General features: G+C 43.8%; 1 protein-coding gene across 2 annotated transcripts in view; it reads left to right on the top strand.

Moving 5' to 3' along the window:
* The window catches only part of bag6l (BCL2 associated athanogene 6, like), a 32,559-nt gene extending 10,228 nt beyond the window's left edge, over positions 1-22,331 (top strand). The window contains exons 8-23 of one of the 2 annotated variants that reach the window (XM_079176184.1): positions 1,446-1,649; positions 4,326-4,545; positions 4,839-4,901; positions 5,038-5,348; positions 5,870-5,948; positions 8,359-8,663; positions 10,358-10,607; positions 10,771-10,940; positions 11,975-12,028; positions 12,164-12,266; positions 13,151-13,275; positions 13,365-13,499; positions 14,481-14,672; positions 19,462-19,569; positions 19,829-19,975; positions 21,058-22,331. In XM_079176184.1, coding sequence (XP_079032310.1) covers positions 1,446-1,649; positions 4,326-4,545; positions 4,839-4,901; positions 5,038-5,348; positions 5,870-5,948; positions 8,359-8,663; positions 10,358-10,607; positions 10,771-10,940; positions 11,975-12,028; positions 12,164-12,266; positions 13,151-13,275; positions 13,365-13,499; positions 14,481-14,672; positions 19,462-19,569; positions 19,829-19,975; positions 21,058-21,156 — 2,565 coding nt within the window. In that variant the 3' untranslated portion in view covers positions 21,157-22,331. The remainder of the gene's footprint in view (positions 1-1,445; positions 1,650-4,325; positions 4,546-4,838; positions 4,902-5,037; positions 5,349-5,869; positions 5,949-8,358; positions 8,664-10,357; positions 10,608-10,770; positions 10,941-11,974; positions 12,029-12,163; positions 12,267-13,150; positions 13,276-13,364; positions 13,500-14,480; positions 14,673-19,461; positions 19,570-19,828; positions 19,976-21,057) is intronic. The other variant, XM_079176185.1, reaches the window with a different exon arrangement.
* Positions 22,332-23,470: the final 1,139 nt, after the last annotated feature.

The raw sequence follows: 23,470 nt of genomic DNA, 5'->3' as shown, positions 1-23,470 counted from the left end.
TTGACAAAAAATGTCTGTTTGAGGGTTTGGAGAGTCGCCAGATTTAGCGAGAAAGTCGCCAAGTTGCTGACACTGGCACCAGAGCAACATTGGACGTAACAATGGTTCCTATCACATATTAAACCAAACAAAAATCCATCTTCATAAAAACAACTTGTACAAATAATAATATATAAACAAGCATCTTAAAGCTACTGCAGATGTAAAAACAAACGCATTTAACTTACCAAATGCTGCTGTTCATTATTTAGCTGCTGTTCCTCCTTTCTTTGTTAATAAAGAGTTTAATCTCACGGTTGTTCAGTACATCCGTGCGTTTTAGTTCCAGTAAGAAGTCCTTCTGGATTCATGGACGCCAGTGAAGACAGTTGAGCCTCTCCAGTTGTATTTCTTGAATACGTTTTAATGCGTTTGAGGCTGAAAATGTCCGCTCGACAGAGGCAGCAGATTTTGGGATTGTCACCGCCCAACATGTCACGCTAGCCCACTGACCAATCACATATGGCTAGGCCAGCTAGACAGCTCTGGCAAGTCAAAGAATACGCCCAACATGTCAAACTAAAGATCTGATTGGTTGAAGACTATGACAATCAACAATATCGTCCCCATTCACTTAAACTGCACATGGATTCACTGGTGAGTCTGCAGGCCTCGGGCCTCTCTTCTACCTAGAGACACAGAGGTGAAATCTGATTGGATAAAAGCTCTACTTAAAACAAGCTGCACTGGAAGCAGAGCAACTGAGGAAGACAGTAGCTGTGCAATGAGAAAATAAGATAATGGGGAAAATATTGTTATAAATTATAATACATGTAGTGTATTTAAGAAAAATTATTAAATTATAAAAAAGCTATAACTTTGTGATTCTGTTTAGGCCAGCAGAGAAGGCTTTGCAGGCCCTGACGGCCCACCACTGTTGAACACATATCATTGTCCTTACTAATATTGCATTGACACAGTGCTTTGTGTGGGACATCTTTCTGGCCACATTGCCATGAAATTTGCAGTAGAATTCCTGTTAATTATTTAGCTGAACTCTTGACATTTTCTCTAGAGTTATTGTTCCGAAATGTTCAGTTGTACCCATAAAGTAACTATAATCTAAAAGGCAGACTGCCATAAAGTTTACGGAGTACATTCATGCTCACTTTCCTTTAATTTCACCATGAGGACAAACTTTACATTTTTAGACCAGGTACCACTAACATCAGGACCAACTAACATTCACACAGCTACAGGTGCAATTTGGGGTTAAGTGACATTGACATGGACTAGTGGAGCCGGGGATCGAACCGCCTATCCTCTGGTTGAAGGATGACCCCCTCCTCCACTGAGCCACAGTCACTAGTATGTTCTTTGTTCTGTCATCTGTTCTGTTTCAGGTCAAACGTTTGACCTGAAATCACACAAAGCTGTTTAATAAAAGAGTCTGTCCGCTTTCACAGACCCAGGAAAGAGAGGAGGATCAGCGCATTCTCAACCTGGTCGGAGATGCTCTGCGTCTCCTTGGCAACAGCTTAGTTGTCCTCGGTGACCTACGCTGTAACCTGGCGACCTCTCCTCCACGTCACCTGTACGTGGCTCGTCCCATGGCCCACTACACCCACCCGGTCCTGCTCCAGGCTGGTTTGCCTCACATGCCCCTTCCAGTAGGTTCACAGCACTCTGACATTGTGTGTGGAATCAGTTCTGTCAACTGTGGAGAAATGTTGTAGTGTCAAGAGATACAGCGATAACAGAAAAACTTCAATTCAGGTAGAAAGTGAGAATGTCATTTATTAAGGCTCATCTAATATAATATAATAAATACAGGCTGTGGGTTTTCAGAGACATCTGTTCGGTGCCTCACACATGCTAATATATAACCAGACAACAGCCAAAGTGATGCTGTTATGGTGCGTTCACACCAAACGCGCTGCCGGTCTCGCCGGGGACCATTTGTGTTCATTTGCGTGAATCGCGCTAGACGCGCCGGAGAGAGGGCGTGGCTTATCGTCCTGGAAGCCGTTCAACTGTCCGCCATCAACCATGGAAAAAAATAACATCTATTTCTGCTTAGTACGTGTTGTGGAAGTCCCAGATATCCCGGGAAACTAAACGCCGTCTTTATTGAGCTATATCCAGGTCAAAAGTGTTGTTCATTTGAAACCTGAAATTTGAACCTGAAAGTTGAAGTTGTGCTCTGGAACATTGAAAAATACAGCAATGTATCAATGACATTTTTTGGGGGTTGAATATAATTTTGATTCAGATCTGGAATTTTTTTGAATACATTTTTCTTTTTCATTTTTCACTTTCATATATATTTTGATATTTGAGGTCTTATATTTTTCAGTTTCAATGTCATCAACTGAGAGGGGCGTGTCATCATGAGTGACAACATAACATAGAAGGCTGAGGACTCCCTCAACCGTTGCCTTCAGGCAACGTAGGTACCGTGAGAATTATGATTCAACACTTTCGACTGTAAAAAGTCTGAAATTATGTTTAGTTAGTTCTCTCCGCAAGACGACAAGCAAATAACTTTTAAAATACTTTTACAAAATGCAAGGTTTACACACACACATTTATACACATAGTTTGGTCCGGTCTCTACTGATATGAGGGATCGTAGAGCTCTGGGTGAACACAGACGGCTACAGTATTTATTTCCTGATTCAACAACGGCAGGACGTCAGTGATGACAGGAGAAACATCTCAACGCTGATAGGCTATCGCACCGCAGCGTCACGCCATTTTTTCGCCGGAGTTCAAAAATTTGAGCTCATGCGTTTGGGGCGTTTTGGCGTCTGTGCATAGACTTTGTATGTAATCTACTCACGCGAATAATTCGTGCCGCGTTTGGTGTGAACGCACCTACCTAGTGTTACCTACTGTACTGCAGCTCTGGGTTCATGGCTTCATGGTGCATTTCTTTTTACCTACTTTAAGTTCACTTTAATCACATTTTCTAAACTACTTACTAATAAAGAAGACAAAACACAGAAACAGAATTATACACATACAGATCTGTAATTTCCTAATACTTTCCATATTCAGTCACCAAACAGTCTTCTTAAAACCCACTAATCCCATTTTCACAAAGATTCTGACATTCACCAATGTTTTCTTATTTTGGATTTGTTCTTAAACAAGAACAAAATCTACGTAAACTCAAGAGCACACACAACATTTTAGTGCTCACACATTTGCACAAAATGATTGGTTATTGCGTTTCCTTCAGTTCTACAGTTGTATAACATAGGATTCAAATTCCAATTTTTTATTATATTCTTAAATAACTTGTTTTACACATATCCTTTATTGTCTAATTTTCAACAACTTCTGAATACAGTTAGGAAGCAAAGTGTTTGTGCTTCACACATTGTCTAAAAACCAAAGAAGCTAAACTACTTCTAATGGAGGAGGAGTGGATGAGTCTCACAGCCTGAGAGGAGCTGCGCTGTAGTCTGGTGGTACGACAGATGATGCTCCTCTATCTCTTGCCAGACGTCTGCTGTTGCTGTTGAGAGCGCTTAATATGTCAATATCCATGAGTCTAATAAGCTACAATGACACTCGTGGTAAATGGACTGCACTTGTATTTATCTTTTCTAGTGTAACAACCACTGAAAGCTTTAACACTACATGTCATCATTTACACCCATTCATACACTGATGACACAGCCTTCGGGAGCAATTTGGAGTTAAGTGTCTTGTCTAAGGGAACATTGACGGACTAGAGGAGCCGGGGATCAAATCGCTGGTTCTCTGATTGAGGGGCGACCCGCTCTACCTTCCGAGCTCAGTTCAGAGAATCCCACATCTCCATCTTCTCAGCCTGTGCTCGGTGCCATCTTCCTCACAAACTACAGCATCTATAATTCCATACTGGAGAGATTTCTCAATTCCCAGTTGTACATAAATATAGAAACACACTGAACTGAATTCATATCAAACAATCGCATAAATAATCTGGAAATAACATAAAATATCACTCTGCTCTACAGAACTGCACAAATAGCTGTGCAAACAATTTACTCCCAAATAAGAAGTCATTCAGCTGGAGAAAGTGCAAATGTCTTTGTAACCATTTCAGTTCAAACCTCTTTCACAATGTGCATGAACTGTGAAGCTGTAACAACTAACCCGCTTTTCTCCAGAACTCACTCTCTAATGAGCTGCTGGGTTGTGGTGATGTACATCCCATCATCAAGTCCACTCCCCACAGTCTTTAGAAAACTTTGTACATCAGTAACAGTTATACTCAAACTTGACATCACGATGTCTGTCGTTTACATGAGTCTGTGCTGGAACTTGCAGTAAATCATGTATTTCTCCTCTAGATAAACTTAGGGACAACAATGACCATGACATCTAATGGGAGACAGACAGCTGAAGGACAACGCCAGCCGCCTCACAGCGCTGGCCAATCGGATCAGCAGGCGACAGGCCAGATTCAGTCAAACGGGACCAGTCATCAACAAGGACAGGGAGGACCCCGAGTAATCCGGATCACCCACCAGACCATGGAGCCTGTAGTCATGATGCAGGTGGACGTTGATGGTATGTGTGTCATGTCATCACAGAACCTGACTATAAATGTACTGACTGAGGAAACAGCCAGTATACCATGTATTTCAATGGGAATTATGGATGACAAGACTGATGGAACATGAGGAATGCATGAAAGTACAGACAGACAGGTGAAACAAGGAACTGAGCACAGATCATCTGCATTAGCAGTTAATGATTCATGTGGAATGAATATGGAAATATATAAATAATAAAGAAAGGTATGTTTGTGTTAAAAAATGATAGGACATAAGTTTATATAGAGCTCTTCTTGTGTGGAACAGGTGAGTCAGCTGCTGGGTCTCAGGTTCCAGGACAGCCAAATACCGCAGGTACTGGACAGCCTGGTGAGTTATTGCTATGGTAATAGCTGTCTCCTCCTTCCAGTTGCAGTGATTCCTCTTTTGGACACTTTGGGTCAGAAGAAATTTAAAGGGACACATTCAAAGGTTTGTTTTTCAGGACAAACTTCTTTGTTTCCAGGACTGCCCCAGGTCCACTTGCCAGGCCTGCCCCCTGAGTTCATGCAGGCCATTGTGCATCAGATCTCCCACCAAGCTGCCACCATGGCCAATGCAGTCTCAGCCGGCCACCTAGCACAGATGCAGTCTGTCCCTAGCTCAGCTCCCAACGTGGAGGGAGCTGCTTCCCCACAGCCCCCCCACCCTGCTCAGGCGAGGGTGGTCATCACCAGACCATCCTTCTCCCCCCACATCCCTCAGCCTGTGGGACCCAGAGGAACCACCATCAACCTGAGGGCCACAGTACCCACAGCTGGTCAGCAGCCAGAACAGGTAACACCAACACAGAGTGAAAAGAGACTAAGCTACATCAACTAAAAATATTCATTATCGATTCAACTGAAAGTTATTTTCTTGATTAATAGATCAATTGTTTGGTTAATAGAACATAAGAAAACTATTTTAAAAGCCCATCGAAATTTCCCAAAAGTCCAAAAATATTAAATTGACTATCATGGTAAGATGTTAAGTGCAATCTAAAAGCTGTGTCCTTAATCATCTTCACAAAGTATAAATGAGAGTTCTGTAGGCCTATACGTCTGAGCAGAACCCAGTGATAGAAAAAACAACACATGGACAAAGAAAACATTTGGAAAGTTTAAACAAGATTCTTATTTATTTTTTTTACTTTAAAAATGAATTCGAAGATTCAACTTGTATCTATTTGCCAATTCATTTTCTATCGATCTCTAGTTATGTCCTACAAAGTATTGAATAATCCAGATGAATTAGTGTTGTGCAATGAGCGTGAAGCTGCTTGTTAATCTCTGCCTCCCTCACCCCTCTGTGAGCAGGGTCCCCCTCTGGCTCCCTCCTCCCTCACCCAGATGATCAGTGGTCTGGTGGGACAGCTCCTGATGCCGGGGCAGACAGGTCAGTGTCAAATCCTTCATATAGATAGCTTTACAAAGTACAATACTAGCTGAATATGCCACTTCTTTTTATTACTTTCTTGATATTACTACTATTTATCGGTATGTGTGGTGTGTGGATGTTGTGGTGCTTTCACACCTATAGTTCGGTTCTTTTGGTCCAGACCAAGAGAAAAAAATAATACATTGTTGCGTTTTAGTTCCTGTTCACACTAACATTTGACAAATGAACCAAGAGGAGGAACATAAAGTTATACAGACTGACAGCTAACTCCTTGATTGGACAGTTTTGGCATCATTACACGCTTGCATGTGATGTGCACGGCGCAGGAGGGCTCTACAGCATGAGGCGTTTTACTGTATCGACTGTTCAATGGAGAACAGCTGTTAATCTGTGAAAATACCTGCGCTGAGGTGTTGCTACATAGCCGTATACAGATCAATAAGATCACTTCCTGAACAGATTTCACCATCATCAAGTGGATTCATTTGTAGTTCAGCTTTTGAAATCATGGTCAAAATCACATAGCTGCTATCATAAATACCTGTGGGTGGTCCATTAGCTTTCACAAAGCTCACCAGAGTCGGCTTGGAATCGGACCGAGACCTACCTTTTCAAGAAATCTTGTTTCGGTTGTTTGGTCCGCACCAGGTTTTGAACTTTCACACCAGGCAAAACAAACTTTACTAACAAGGCAAAAGGACCTGATGTGTTTTTAACCAGAGCAAAGAGGTTAGGTGTTAAAGCACTCTGAACCGTTTCAGGAGCTCACAGTCAGAGTAGCTAACAATATAACAGCTTGAGTTAAGTAGTCCTTCACTGTCGCATTGAGTCATTATTGTCGTCCTTTAACCACAAGATTGGTGGTTAGATACTGAGACTCTGAACCCCAAGTTGCTCCCAACAGCAGACTGCTACTCCTAAAATGCTAGATGGGTGAAATGCAGAGGTGAAATTTCATTAATGTCTTTTATAGGATGATTGAGATCAAGTTAAAGACTGTTACGTTAAACTGTAGTTGTAAGTATGTAAGTGCCCATTGACTGAACACTGGTGCACCGCAGGGCTGTGTGCTCAGCCCGGCCCGCTTCACCCAGGACTGCTCCCCCACCTAATCCTCCAACACAATTGTGAAGTTTGCCGACGACACCACTGTGGTGGGACTCATCTCCAACAATGACGAGACGCACTACAGACAGGAGGTCCAACATCTGGCTGAGTGGTGCTCGGTCAACAACCTGGTCCTGAACACCACCAAGACCAAAGAAGTCATGGTGGACTTCAGGAGATCCAGGAAGACCACACCCTCTCCACTCTACATAAGTGGGGAGGAGGTGGAGAGGGTGAACAGCATCAAATTCCTGGTGTTCCACATTATTGAAGACCTCACTTGGTCCCTGAACACATCACACCTGGTGAAGAAAGCCCAGCAGAGGCTCTTCTCCCCGAGGAAGCTAAAACAAGCTGGCCTGCCCCCTGAACTTCTGGTTAACTTCTACAGAAGCGTGATTGAAAGCATCTTCTGTCAGTGCTTTACTGTGTGGTATGCCAGCTGCACAGCAGAGAACAGGAGGGACCTGGGCCGTGTGGTTAAAACAGCACAGAGGATTGTGGGAGTTACCCTCCCTGACCTGGACACTGTGTATGCTGGCCGCCTCCAGAAGAAGGCCAGCAACATCTGCACAGACATCACACACCCAGGTCACTCTCTGTTTGTTCCCTTGCCATCAGGAAGAAGATACAGGACTATCAAAACCCGGACTAACAGGCTGAGGAACAGCTTTCCCCCCCATCCCCACCCACCACCCCACCCAGCTCACACCGGACAATGCTACGGAGAAACAAAAATAGGCAATAACGCAACACTTTTTTCACTTTAAAGCCATTGATGCCCGTGTTTTATCTTGTATATATTTATTTAATGTCTTGTTTTAAATCAGAAATGTCTTGTCTTAATGTTTTTATACATTTTTTACCTCTTGCTGCTGTACTGACTGATGAGTCGCTTAATTTCATTGTATGTTTTTACAATGACAATAAACATCCTTATCCTTATCCTTTATTTTGGAATGTCACTTCTGCAGTACCACAACTTGATAACTTTCACAGCAATGCTTACTGAAATCAGTAGTAGTTATTTTTAGAGCCAGATAAATTGACGAGGACGATATATCAATTGATAATAACTTATTGCATATTTATTGCTATTGTGTAGATGTCGACCAATACGTAACAAGAAACGCCACCACAGAAATGTCCCACCAGGTTTGAGGTCATTTAGAAGTCCACCAGAGAGCATTGACAGGTTAATCCCACTCATGTATCTTGGCCCCATTTTATAAAGACAAAAACAAATCTAAGGGATCTGTATCACGATTGTTTATGTTGTTTTTGGTTACACCTCCTCCAGGTGATCCCATGTCCACGTCCTCTTTGTCCAGCTCTCAATCCTCTTCTACCTCCTCCTCGTCTGATTCCTCCACCACATCCCCCCTCCCTCCCTCTGCCAACACCTCCGGACAGACATCCACCCACACCACCAATACTACCTCCATAGGCCTGCCAGCAGAGGGCAGTCCTGAGGGAAATCTGGCCCAGCTGCTGGGCTCTCTGCTGGGCGGAGCAGGAGGTCCCGGCTCTGGAGCAGCTCCCTCCATCACTGTGACACTGCCGGGTTTGCCGGCCTTCTTCCAGGGCATATCAGACTTCACACAGGTGAGTTCACTTAGTGCTCCAGAAAACCAATATATGGTGGCATGCGTACATTCTCCTGGTTCCCCTGTCATGAGGGCCAGAAAATGTTACACTGATTGATTGATTCATCTTAACATAAATAATGATGGAAAGTAAAAACAGAATGTTGCAACAGGAGATTATAGCAACGACCAAAAAGGTGAAGGCTGTAGCTTTCATAACATTATACGCTCATAATACATAACATTTAAGAAATGTAGTAAGCAAAATGTACAAAATGTAAATGTTACACGTACACAGATTAACAAACTTAAACTGATGGGATATCAGAGCAATTACCCGTTAGCGTTACCCACTTTGGCACTTTTAAATCACCCTAAAAGTTGTTGGGAAGTTTCAGGAGTCCAGGTACCTCGTGGATCAGATGGTAATGGTAAATGAACTTAAATTGGGTCTGGGCGATATGGCCTACAATTTATAACACATTATTATTTTGAAGCACGGACAGTATATTTGTTTTTCCTTGAATGTCAATATGAATGCTTTTGAGCACTGGTATGGCATACTTCCAATCATCCCAAAGTCAATGTAACCTGTTGTCTTTTTTCTTTGTTATTGTCATCTATAGTGGTTATTTGCAGAAAACATGCAATTCAAATGTTAGTATTTTTATTTTAAACTTCTTGGCATTAGTAGTTTCAATGATGAGCTCGTGTTATAATTAACAGGTCATAATTCTCTCTCTTATACATCTCCTTCAACAACTGAATTTATTCAAGTTTCTCACTAAACTTACATCTTATAGGATTACATTTGAACCCATCATGATAGCGTAACAATGTACCTTCCCAATACTCATGTTTGCTAAGTAGAGCTTGGAAATCTACACACCGTGTAAGTCAACACAACCTCCGTTAGCTGTTTAGCGCCAGTCACTGAGATGACTCTGAGCAGCATGATGGGAATGAAAAACATTGAATGTCTGATTAAGTTAGTTGTTCTCCACCGCTTATTCTGGACCTGTAGTTGTGACAAATTGTGAACTTAACGTCTTGTTCACTCACAGACACACAAGTCATTCACCCATTCACACACACATTGTGACACTGATGACAGAGGCTGCCATACGAGGTGCCACCTGCCCATCAGGATCTAAAGTAATGCTCAGGAACAGCCTTCAGGAGAGACTCGGAGTTGAGTATTTTGCTGACATGCGGGCTGGAGGAGCCGGGGATTGGGACGCTAATCTTCCGATCAGTGAACGACCCGCTCTACCTCTGAGCCACAGCCACCCCCATATATGATGCATCCCATTCCATTCCAGCCAGGACCTCTGTTGTCAGACACCTCTCTCTCTCCTTGCTGACTTCCACATTTCCAGATCAAATTTGCTGAACTGGTAATAGATTGCCCGTAGGTGTAATTAAGTTTAAGTCAATAGGAATGACATATAGGATATATGTTGCCACTGAAATGAATGAACTACCTTAACAGGACAGACTGAAATTGAGGATCAGAAATTGTTAACATGATCAGTTGAGTATCTTTCGATTCACTGTAGCTAATGAAAGGGGATCAAACAGACAAAATGACGATGATGAACTACACAATATTGATGTCCCAGTGAAAAGCATCTGGTTACTATCAAATATCCGTATGTGCAGAAAAAGAGTTGATGTGATCATGAACCTGCTAAATTACTTTTCTCTGCCCAGCCAACTGCGAGTGGAGCTAGTGCCCCAGTCCCCCCTCAGTCCAGTGGTCCCTCCCCCACTCAGGCCGGCGGCGGTTCGGGGGGAGACTCTCTGAGCCCGGAGCTGTTCACCGGCATCGTGCAGGGAGTGCTGTCCACCATGATGAGCTCTCTGGGGGCCCAGCAGGGCCACGGAGAGAGCATCGCCCAGTTCATCCAAAGACTGTCCCAGACCAGCAACCTTTTCACTCCTGGCTCTGGAGATGCTGTGGGTGAGTCATACATCAGCAGAAAGTCAACACTGACCACTGACCTCTGTTTTACGTTTCAGCCAGTGTGCTGGGATCAGGCCAAAGCATTGAACACATCCCATCCTAATAGTAATTCCAGCATTTCTCATGATTGTTATTGATAAACCAGCTCTCATCCCGGCAGGGTTCTTTGGTGATCTGCTGTCCCTGGTGTGTCAGAGCTTCTCCATGGTGGACATGGTGCTGCTGCTTCATGGGAACGCCCAGCCTCTGAGTCGCATCCAGCCGCAGCTCACTGGCTTCTTCACTGAACACTACCTTCAGGGCAGAGAGCCCACTGACGCTAACATAGCTGTAAGTACTGTACAGAGAATCTCTCACACTTTGTTCACATACTACTTGATATGTCACTTCATTGTTCATGATATTATGTAACACAAGAAATAATGCGTATTTGATTAGCTTTTGGCCAACAGTTTAGTCTTTGTCAAGTTTTTATGCCAAGTATTTCATCCTGTGTGAAGCAGCATGTGACACCTGCTTGTTAACAGAGACTCTCTGCTCATGTGTGGACAGTAGGGATGTCCCAATCTGATCTCAAAGAACAGGTAGGGCTGAACAATTTTGAAAAAGAGATCTAATTGCAATCATTTTGGCGGATTTTGCGATATTTGAGGAAATTATTATTTTTACATTGTCATTGTCATTGAAAAACACATTAAAATGTTATTTTTGAGGGGAACTGTACCAAACAAAGATGTTTCTCCGTCTGTAGAAGATGATGTGTAAGCAGCACAACTATATTTCATTTGAAATGGTATTTTGACAACATTTCGCCTTTTAACAAAAAACGCAATTAGAAAATTGCAGAATGCCATATTGGGATTTTGATTACATGTTCATGCATTGTTCAGCCTTAGTATCGTCCCACACAGCGGCACACTCCAAATCTCAGGCACACACAAGCTTCTCCACCGCGACACAGTGACGATCCACAGAGAAGTATACACTCCGACTCACTAAGTGAAAACAACACCAGTGTCACTGTGGCTGGGAATAAAACCTGTATTTCCATGTAAATGTAAATGACTTCTTTATTGTTTCATTCTGTTCTGCTTTTACGTCTTTTGAATGTGTGTTAGCATGTAAGACGTGTTTCTATTCACAGTCCTTGCCTGAGGTTTGCGCTGAGTAGCTGTATTATCCAGAAAATGGGGACTCTGTGTCTGCATACACTAAATATTCAATGACTCCATCAGGATTGGGATTTGGGGCAAAAAACTAGATTGGGACATTCCTAGTTGACGGTGTTGAGTGCTGTTTGGATCTGTTGATTTGTTTATTTGATGTTGTAGAGTAAAGACTTTCACACATTGTCCTCTCTGCAGACAGCAGCCGAGGAGCTCATTAACGGACTGGAGGAGTACATAGCTGAGAGCTTCGTAAGGACTATCTCTTACACACATAGACCTCATGCAGACCTCTACAGCCCATCTAATGCACTGTGCTGTATGGCAGGTACGTAGTGATGGACATCAGTGTGTGTGTGTGTGTGTGTGTGTGTGTGTTGTGTCTAGGCCACAGTGACGGTGCGAGATGGAGTGGACATCGTTCAGACCAACCTGTCTTTCCTCAGACAGCAGTTCACGCAGATGGCCTCACATATCCTGCACCACAATGGTAAGTCAGTCAGTGGCTGATCAACAGGTTAGCCATCATCCTTTGCCTCTCTGACTCAGGTTAACATGTTTAATATTCCACTTTCTCTAAGACTGAGCAGTTGTCAGTTACCCAGAATATGGCTGGAAGACATAGAGCCCAAAGGTAACAGATCCTCAGGGTAGGAAATCAGTCCTAAAGAGTGAGCTGTTCAGAGCCCTTCATCACCGTTCTGGACTCATGAAATGACTCTGAGCTGTGCTGATATCTAGGAGAGGAGTCCCACCTCTTAGGAGCTGCAGGACGGGATGTTCATTGTTGACTGTGAGCTGATTAAAGGACACCATTCACAGTCCTTGTGAAGCAAAGGAGAAGATATGTGACAGGGAAAATACCGCTTGATTATTCTGTCATAACCAACTGTTTTTGCTGAAATAAACTTATATTACTTTCACATAATGCACAGATGAATTCATTTCCCCAACACTCAGCTCACCAAGTTTAAAACTGTATTTAAAATGATTGTTTAATCCATGTAAGTGGTAAACCTTTGCCTACAGCTAATGGTTTAATCAATATATACATGAGAATATTAAAGTAGGTAATTTGATTGAGCTGCACGAATGGACTTTTGAGTCATGTGCATTATCTGAGGAGCAAAGTTTGATTACTGCAGAAATTGCTTGTGTCAGAGCAGCTTCTACAGACACAGCATGTTCTCTGTAAAATGATTATGTTGTTCTCAAAACGTATCTCGTAATAAGATCGTTGACATTAAGGGCTCCATATTGTCTCTCCTCCTCTAGATATGTTTGTGCCTGAACACCGCCTCCTGCAGCTCCTAACATGTTAGGATATCTGATGTGAAGATGAGGAGGTGTGAGGGTTTTTCTGTCTTCATGCAGATCACACGTTTGGCCCCCGTCTGCTGCTGCTGTGCACTCAGGGCCTGTTTGAGTGTCTGGCTCTAAACCTGTACTGCCTCGGAGGAGAGCAGACATCTCTGACTGCCGTCATCAACCACCGCATTGTTAGTACTCATCATGTATGACCGCAGAATTCTGGGATACAAGTCACAGCTGGATGTTACTGCATGTTTCTGTGTGTGTGTTTGTGTAGAGGAGGATGTCTGCAGAAGTCAATCCCAGTCTGGTCAACTGGCTGACCAGTATGATGTCTATGAGGCTGCATGTTATTCTGGAGCACAACCCGATTACTGAGGACCAGATCCAGCACTACATCATCTATACACAGGTAAGCAATAGTCATTAGTGAGCCAACCCACTGCACTGCAGAAGAAGGATAGGCTTTGGAGGATGAGGAACAGGCTTTGCATACACAAGCGATACTTATTAGTAGGACGGATAGAACAGGGTTGGTGTGGCTCTGCACATGAGATTTGTTGAAAAGAAGAAACCTTTAGAATTTCACCAGACTCACCCTTTAAGATGGTTTAAGCTTCTGCTGGAGGAATTGCCTGCATTACCTAATTACATTTCAGTCAAAAGATAAAAAAAGACTGCTGTTAAGGAGTCTTTCACACATACAGACTCTAAAGCTGGGACGACAGGCTGTCCATTACGTTCATAGTGGATCCATCAATACATTATTCAGGCCTCTTTTTTAAGTTGAGTCTAACAGACTAATTGTTTCAACATTACTTTCACTCTTGCATGCAGCTTTTTATGTTGCTCTATCTGTGCTGATGATTTGAGTCATTCAGATTCTGGAAGTGCTAAAGTTTGGAAGAGGACCAGAACATTTAGATTTAATACTTTCAACATGAAAACCATCGATTCATCACTTTCTGCAGGAGAGATGCTTGATTTATGGTGTCTATGAGTGACAGATGATTTTAGTTTTTGAGGTCTGTAATTATAAAATATTGGAAATAATGAACCACTTTATTTTACTGTGAAACAACCAGTGTAGTGTAGAAAATGTCCAGATGTTCTTAGATGCAGAAAAACATCCTCGAATCAAAAGAATAATGAGAGATGAAAATTCATTAATACAAATGAACACACACAAAAAGTGATTCCGGATTATTGCCTTGGCCAAGACCATGCAGCCCAACATTGTAACCTTTAAAAGTGTGACGAACCTTTCTCTGTTACATTCACCAACTCTGACCACATCCGGTACAGTCTGAGTCAACAGTTTGTCTATCTGCTGCAGTACTAATATAAACATGTAATAGGAATGAATGGGTCATGTGATCAACCCCTCTGTCAGATGGAAGAGAGTTTGTCTCCGGCTCCAGCCACCACAGCAGAGGAGGCCATGGCTTCGTCAGGCGACAGTGGAGAGAGGGGAGCGTCTCCCGGAGAAAGCACAGCCTTATCAGGGGGCACTCCTGCTGGGGCCCCGACAGGACTGGATGGGGCGGCCCCTGAGGTGGAGCCATGGGCAGCAGATGTTCCACCTGTAAGGAATGAGGGTTTTCCCAGGATTATATGGATATCAAGGTTTAATGCCTACTGCACATCAAGCAGCACAAATCTAGGTTTTCAAACTGCCATTCACAAAAAATACCTGTTTATCCGATCCAACCTGGAAAAATACGACTTTAACCTGTAAACAAACAGATTCAAAGCCTCCTGCTGCCATAGGCAGGTTAGATCCACACTGAAGGTGGCAGGGTGCTGTAGGGGACACAGCCAGGGACATAGAAATAACCAAATAAAAGATCAATGAAACACAACACAATGACACAGTTAGACAGTTATTTACAGTGGTACAATTCCAGTCATAGTCTTGTTGGACCTCATGCCTTTTAGTGCATGTTAGTGATGTGAGCGTGCCCCATTGGTTAGCTCGGCACTGTTCTCACATGGCGGTTACAAATCATAACGCCGTCTTAGCCGTCAGCTTCGTCTCAAAAGAGGAGCGCCCAAAGTAAACACTGTCAGCTCTGTCAGCATGGTTGCCGTAGTTAGTGCTGTTAGCAACGTTAGCTACGAGCCGCCGGCTCAGTCATCGCCATGTTGAGAGGCATCCGAATCCTTGCAAGATGAGTTCACCCAATGCTAATTAGGCCTATAAGCACAAGGCAATGCTCAGTGTATTTCACACCAGCTGCAGGTGTCCCACACTGCTGCTAGATACAGTCTATGCTGCTACATACAGTCTTTGGTGCTAGATACAGTCTATGGTGCTAGATACAGTCTATGGTGCTAGATGCAGTCTATGGTGCTAGATGCAGTCTATGGTGCTAGATGCAGTCTATGGTGCTAGATGCAGTCTATGGTGCTAGATGCAGTCTATGGTGCTAGATGCAGTCTATGGTGCTAGATGCAGTCTATGGTGCTAGATGCAGTCTATGGTGCTAGATACAGTCTATGGTGCTAGATGCAGTCTATGGTGCTAGATACAGTCTATGGTGCTAGATGCAGTCTATGGTGCTAGATGCAGTCTATGGTGCTAGATGCAGTATATGGTGCTAGATGCAGTCTATGGTGCTAGATACAGTATGGTGCTAGATGCAGTATATGGTGCTAGATGCAGTCTATGGTGCTAGATGCAGTATATGGTGCTAGATGCAGTCTATGGTGCTAGATGCAGTCTATGGTGCTAGATGCAGTCTATGGTGCTAGATCCAGTATATGGTGCTAGATGCAGTCTATGGTGCTAGATACAGTATGGTGCTAGATGCAGTATATGGTGCTAGATGCAGTCTATGGTGCTAGATGCAGTCTATGGTGCTAGATGCAGTATATGGTGCTAGATGCAGTCTATGGTGCTAGATACAGTATGGTGCTAGATGCAGTCTATGGTGCTAGATGCAGTCTATGGTGCTAGATGCAGTATAGGGTGCTAGATGCAGTATATGGTGCTAGATGCAGTATATGGTGCTAGATGCAGTCTATGGTGCTAGATACAGTATGGTGCTAGATGCAGTATATGGTGCTAGATGCAGTCTATGGTGCTAGATGCAGTCTATGGTGCTAGATGCAGTCTATGGTGCTAGATGCAGTATATGGTGCTAGATGCAGTCTATGGTGCTAGATACAGTATGGTGCTAGATGCAGTCTATGGTGCTAGATGCAGTCTATGGTGCTAGATGCAGTATAGGGTGCTAGATGCAGTCTATGGTGCTAGATGCAGTATATGGTGCTAGATGCAGTCTATGGTGCTAGATACAGTCTATGGTGCTAGATGCAGTATATGGTGCTAGATGCAGTCTATGGTGCTAGATGCAGTCTATGGTGCTAGATCCAGTATATGGTGCTAGATGCAGTCTATGGTGCTAGATACAGTATGGTGCTAGATGCAGTATATGGTGCTAGATGCAGTCTATGGTGCTAGATGCAGTCTATGGTGCTAGATACAGTATGGTGCTAGATGCAGTCTATGGTGCTAGATACAGTCTATGGTGCTAGATGCAGTCTATGGTGCTAGATGCAGTCTATGGTGCTAGATGCAGTCTATGGTGCTAGATGCAGTCTATGGTGCTAGATGCAGTCTATGGTGCTAGATGCAGTCTATGGTGCTAGATACAGTATGGTGCTAGATGCAGTCTATGGTGCTAGATGCAGTCTATGGTGCTAGATGCAGTCTATGGTGCTAGATGCAGTCTATGGTGCTAGATGCAGTCTATGGTGCTAGATGCAGTCTATGGTGCTAGATGCAGTATATGGTGCTAGATGCAGTATATGGTGCTAGATGCAGTCTATGGTGCTAGATGCAGTCTATGGTGCTAGATGCAGTCTATGGTGCTACATACAGTCTATGGTGCTAGATGCAGTCTATGGTGCTAGATGCAGTCTATGGTGCTAGATGCAGTCTATGGTGCTAGATGCAGTCTATGGTGCTAGATGCAGTCTATGGTGCTAGATACAGTCTATGGTGCTACATACAGTCTATGCTGCTACATACAGTCTATGGTGCTACATACAGTCTATAGTGCTACATACAGTCTATGGGGCTAGTAGTGCATTACTGACTGTACTCTGAGAAACTTCAACACCAGCTCTCAGCAAACGACTCTGCTTCTGTCTGGAGAGGCCTCAGACAGATCACCAATTACAAGCCAAAGGGCTCACACTCCATGAATGACCTCCGCCTGGCAGACGAGTTGAACGAGTTCTACTGTCGCTTTGATGGACAATGGGGCAACCCTGACTCCAACCCCCACAGCCCCGTCAACCAGCCCCAGACCACCAGGTCCCCCTCCCCCAGCCCGGCAGGGGCCCATGCCTCTGTATCACCCATCCAAGTGTCCCCCCCACCCCCAGTGACGACTCTCTCTATTGTGGAGAGAGACGTCAACAGGCTTTTTAAAAAACAGAACCCCCGCAAAGCAGCCGGCCCGGACTCTGTCTCACCCTCCACCCTGAAGCATTGTGCTGATCAGCTGTCTCCCGTGTTTAAAGACATCTTCAACACCTCCCTGGAGACATGCCACGTACCAGCCTGCTTCAAGGCCTCCACCATCATCCCCGTCCCCAAAAAACCAAGGACCACAGGACTCAATGACTACAGGCCCGTCGCCCTGACCTCTGTGGTCATGAAGTCCTTTGAGCGCCTTGTCCTGTCCCACCTTAAAACCCTCACTGACCCACTCCTGGACCCCCTGCAGTTCGCCTACAGAGCCAACAGGTCTGTAGACGATGCAGTCAACTTGGCCCTTCATTTCATCCTCCAGCATCTGGACTCCCAGGAACCTACGCCAGGATCCTGTTTGTGGACTTCAGCTCTGCCTTCAATACCATCATCCCGTCTCTGCTGCATGACAAGCTCTCCCATCTGCACGTGCCCGACTCCACCTGCAAGTGGATCACAGACTTCCTGTCTGACAGGAAGCAGCACGTGAAGCTGGGAAAACACGTCTCAGCCTCCCGGACCATCAGCACCGGTTCTCCCCAAGGCTGCGTTCTTTCCCCTCTGCTCTTCTCCCTGTACACCAACAGCTGCACCTCCAGTCACCAGTCCGTCAAGCTCCTTAAGTTCGCGGATGACACCACCCTCATTGGACTCATCTCTGGTGAGGATGAGTCCGCCTACAGGTGGGAGACTGATCATCTGGTGACCTGGTGCGGTCTGAATAACTTGGAGCTCAACGCTCTAAAGACAGTGGAGATGGTTGTGGATTTCCGGAAGAACATAGCCCCACCAGCCCCTATCACCCTGTGTGACTCCCCATTTGATGCTGTGGAGTCCTTCCGCTTCCTGGGCTCCATCATATCCCAGGACCTCAAGTGGGAGCTGAACATCAGCTCCATCACCAAGAAGGCTCAGCAGAGGATGTACTTCCTGAGGCAGCTGAAGAAATTCAACCTGCCAAAGACAATGATGGTGCACTTCTACACAGCCATCATTGAGTCCATCCTCTGCTCCTCCATCATGGTCTGGTACACTGCAGCCACAGCCAAGGACAAGGCCAGGCTGCAGTGCACCATCCACTCTGCTGAGAGGGTGATTGGCTGCAATCTGTCGTCCCTCCAGGACTTGTTCGCTTCAAGGACCCTGAAGCGAGCAAGAAAGATTGTAGCCGACCCCTCTCACCCTGGACACAAACTGTTTGTGCCACTCCCATCTGGCAGGAGGCTGAGGTCCATCAGGACCAAGACCTCCCGACACATGAACAGCTTCTTCCCTTCCGCAGTCGGGCTCATTAACAGAGCCCGGGCTGATGACTGACTGTCATCCCCAGGAAAAATTCCTACCAGTCACTCCCCTGCATCCCTTCGATCCCTTATATTTCACTCGACACTTTTACACTACACATCTTACTTGTTTATAGTCCTGTTATCTGTTCGTTGTTTATAGTCCTGTTATCGGTTCATTTGAGCACTTTATTTTATATTTCACTTTATTTTATATCCCAATATTAATATTATTTTGTTTCTACTTGCACTGATTGTTGTTGATTGTTAAATGTTATGCACCTTCCCGTCATGTCAAATTCCTTGTATGTTCAACATACCATGGCAATAAAACGATTCTGATTCTGATTCTGATTAAAAAGGTTTTTGAAGTCGATGCTCCAGATAAAAAAAGTGCATGGGGGGATGCAGTGAGCTCACCTGTAGGCAAACCTCAAGAGCACATGTCAACAGTGACTGTGTATGTAATCTCACTACCAGGTGTTCAACTGTATATGTTATGTAAAGCACTACAAAACTTTGATGTTTAAAGCACTAGAAATAAACGTATTGCTATGTAGCACATCAGTTTCATAAATGATGACTATGTATAATAATGTGTTTGTCAGGAATGGGTTCCCATCATCAGACATGACATGCTGTCTCAGAGGAAGATCAAAGCCCAGCCGCCGCTGTCCGACGCCTACCTGCACGGTATGCCCGCCAAGAGGAGGAAGGTGAGCCGTGCTCTGTAGTCTGAGAGAAACTGTCCAAATGTTTGAGCTCTGTCCAAACTGAAGAAATGAGGGGACTTGTTGACAATAGCTTGCTTGCTAATACGATAGAACAGAGTTGTTGGAAGACAGAGCCAGGCTAACCATTTCCTATTGCTTCCAGTCTTTGTGCTAAGCTAGGCTAAATATGTCCTGAAGATATCTCTGTCCTGGACAAGCAGAGATGTCATAACGTTCCTATAAGTCTAGTTTCTGTCCTTAGACAACCCAGTGTGAAGGGCCACACCTGTCCCTGTCAGACGCAGTGTGTCGAGCTGCTCGAGCTGCAGGAGCCCAGCCTGCCACTGACCCACACAGCCTGCAGGGGGAGCTGGAGAAGCCAGAGTTGCAGGAATCATATGCCAAACAGGTAATGTCCCAAAATGATTTCATGCCAGCATTGTTGTTAGTCATCTTAACCTATAATGTCCATTGTCATCTAGCTTAAATCTCAGGATAAGGATTGATGGATGGTCTTGAGTGAAGTTCTGCTGATTATTTTGAAATGAAGGCACCAAGAGTGGATAGTGGAAACCAGTAGGTCTCATATGATTGGCAGGCATGGCACTGTGGCTGCACATCGCTTTTCTAAAAAACACTGGATCCTGAATATGAAAATGAAAAAAGGGCCCAAACAATAGAAAAGACTAATATTTTGAAACTGTCTCATACGTCATTATAATTACAGGGGCAGTGTACACAGTAATAGAGAGTGCTGCTCTGCCTGTGAAAAGTCCTGATGAGAGTTTGTAGACATTACTAACAGAACACCTGTGTTGCAAACTGGAGATGTGGAGTTTGAAAGACTTGGGTGTTTACCGGGCATTATGGGAAATGCATGATTACGTGTATTTGGACTGGACACCAGACACTATGGCCGTAAGAAGCCACAACTGTGAAACCTCTCTCCAGAGCTATATGCAACTGAAACTCAGGGGCCGAAAGTGGAGCAACATCCTCACCACGCCATCAACACACCTCCACCTGAGAAATAAAGAGAAGCCAAGAACAAGAAGTTCTCAGAGGCAGATTCTCTGGTTGAACAAGAAATGGAAACATACAAATAATGTGATTAATTAATACATCTATGTATGCAGTCTTTACTTATGTAATTACATTCCATACATTTTACTACCTGAATGCCAAATCACAATTGAATGCTGTTTTCTGGTTCCATGGTACAATTTAACCATCATTCTTCTCATGGGGCCTGTAAGGATGAGAGTGGTCAATTGTATCTGGAAATAACTTCATGTATAGAGGGACTTAACCTTGAAAACAGTTTGCCCGTCAACAGTACAGAACTGGAGGATTGGTCCCTTTGACAGCTTTGAAGAACATAAAAATAAAGCCCATGTAACCTTCATATATTTGAAGAACAGGAAACAGGAGTTTTAATATGAAGGCCATTCTCTCAGTGACCTGCTGTCTCTCTGTCTGTCCTCCTGCCAGGTGAAGAGTGACATCAGAGAGCGAGTGAGAGACAATCCAAACTACAACACCCGGCGATTCCCCAACACACACCAAGCTTTCTCTATAGAGGACTCGTAATCTTCCTCCGCCTTCTGCTACCAGCTGGTCCAGAACAGGATCTCTACACACTAGCTGCAGCATGGAACTCTGGCTCCTGTAGTGTGGTATCGTCCCATTGTAAACTCGGCCTGAAAGGACCACAGCTGCTGACTTCAGTGAGTGCGACATCCCCTGCTGTGGTTGGTTAGGATGGAAAGACCTTCCACAGCACACGGCTGAAAGAACTGTGAGCTGAGTCATCTCATTCCCTCTGAGACAACAATGATGGAATCAGTTACCTCACACTGAATAATAAAGTAATAATGGTACAGAGAAAAAGGTCATAATATTAGCAGAGTACTGTTGTACAATTGTGAAGGACAAAGTGGTAAATTATGAGATAAGCTTGAAATTTTACTTCAATACAATATTTCAAGAACAAAGTCAATATTATGAGCAAATACTAATCTCGTAGTAAACGGTGACATTGTCTCAACACAAGTCATCTGCAAGAACAAATAGTAGCTGTTCCATATGTTTATGAACTGAAGATGCAAAATCATGCACAATGCAATGTGATCTATAATTACATTAAATGTGATCTTCATGACTTTATTCTCATATGACTTAATTCTCAAGATGACTTTATCCTCAAAACCTCCGATTTCTCCCCAGTGGTCCTGAGACTACTGAGTGCTTCTCTCATGGTCTACAAATGTAGTTGCATTATATATCTGTACAAGGAAAAACTGTAAATGATTGCAAATTGTACATAGTAAATGGTAATTGACGTCAGGGTCGGTCTGGTAAGTAGTGTTGCTCACATCGTGCTTTTCAGTAAATGATTACTTTTGGACTGAAGACTGAGACCGCTGTGTGTTTGTGGGGGGGAGGGGGGACTATTGCACACAATGTATTTGTTATTAATAATAATAATCAACGTTCAATGAACTATTCATTGCATTCCTAGTTAGAGGCTAATGTTGATTTGTTTCTTACACTGTGAATCCATAACAGTCATCTCCATCAGTTTATGGGCCCAGAGCATGGGGAAGTAAATCCAAAACAACCACAGCAGCTCATAGTTTTCAGCGTTATATGGGCGACAGTAGCCTGAGAATATTTCAACAGGACATTTCAGTGATGTGTTCATCTGCCAGTGAGTGAGGCACAGCTGCAGTCAGTAGACGTTTGTCAAACTCAAGGGTTGCTTTGTGCTCGTTAACATCACTGAAATAAATTGACTTCTGAATAAATGTTTCAGAATTGCTTTATTAACAAGGAATCTCAGGTTTAGAGTTATACTTGACAGTGGTTCATACAGCTGGCTGCAGAGATGAATCTATGGGGTCATGAGATGGATAAGACAACACAAGAAGAGGGTCTACAGCTGTACAGCTGTGCAGCAGCTCAAAACGAACAAAACGGAACATTTAGAGATACTCACGGTAAAAGATGCCAGAAAACACAGCAGTGAGCTGTCGGCTACAAGCCACATTTCAGAAAGACAAGAACACCAAATCTAATTGTTTCTAAATGTGAATATTCACATTAACTTGGTCCAAATGGTGGAAACTTGCATGAAAAACAAATTCAGCCTTAGTTTACTGTAATCTGAAAATTGTATCCAAGTCCGAGCACAACGTTCAACGCCATAAAGAATATTCATAATGGCCTACAAACGGATGAGTCCAAAAGACATAACGAAGAACCTGGTGTTCTACACACTGCTGTGCTTTTATTCATCAAGTAGGTCTACTGTATAATAGAATATAAAGGCTTCTCTATACATACAACATCATCAACAGTTAAAAAAAAGCAATATTTTCCATAGATATAGTATAATTCTCTATTTAGTATAATTCTCTATTATATAGTCACTATTGCAGTGACTGAGTTAGTTTCACTGTTAGTTTTCTCAGCAGACGAGCTGAGTCTGTTGGTCTGGTTGTTGAGCCGTATTTGAAATGAATGGCTTCAAAGGGTTTTCTCCGTGTTAGGGTTTCTAAAACACCAGAGTAGTCTGGACGCTAGGCATAAACGCAGCAAAAGTAATGCTTTTTAAGTAGTGTGGCCGTAGTATAAGACTTCCTCACACACAGACCTAAGGCAGTTTGGATTGGCAGCCACACCTCCTCCACTCTAGTGTTGAACACAGGAGCCCCCCAGGGCTGTGTGCTCAGCCCCCTCCTGTTCACACTGTACACCCACGACTGCTACCTCGAACATCTCTGTTGTGAAGTTTGCAAAGGACACAAACAATGAGACTTCATATAGAGAGGGAATCAACAACCTTCAGAGTGGAGCTCAGAGAACAACCTGCTGCTCAACGTCAGTTAAACCAAGGAGCTGA

Source organism: Pholis gunnellus, assembly GCF_910591455.1.
Source record: "Pholis gunnellus genome assembly, chromosome: 16".
NCBI classification, from domain to species: domain Eukaryota; kingdom Metazoa; phylum Chordata; class Actinopteri; order Perciformes; family Pholidae; genus Pholis; species Pholis gunnellus.
The sequence above is the reverse complement of the archived record's forward strand: the minus strand, read 5'-3'. Positions and strand labels throughout refer to the sequence as shown.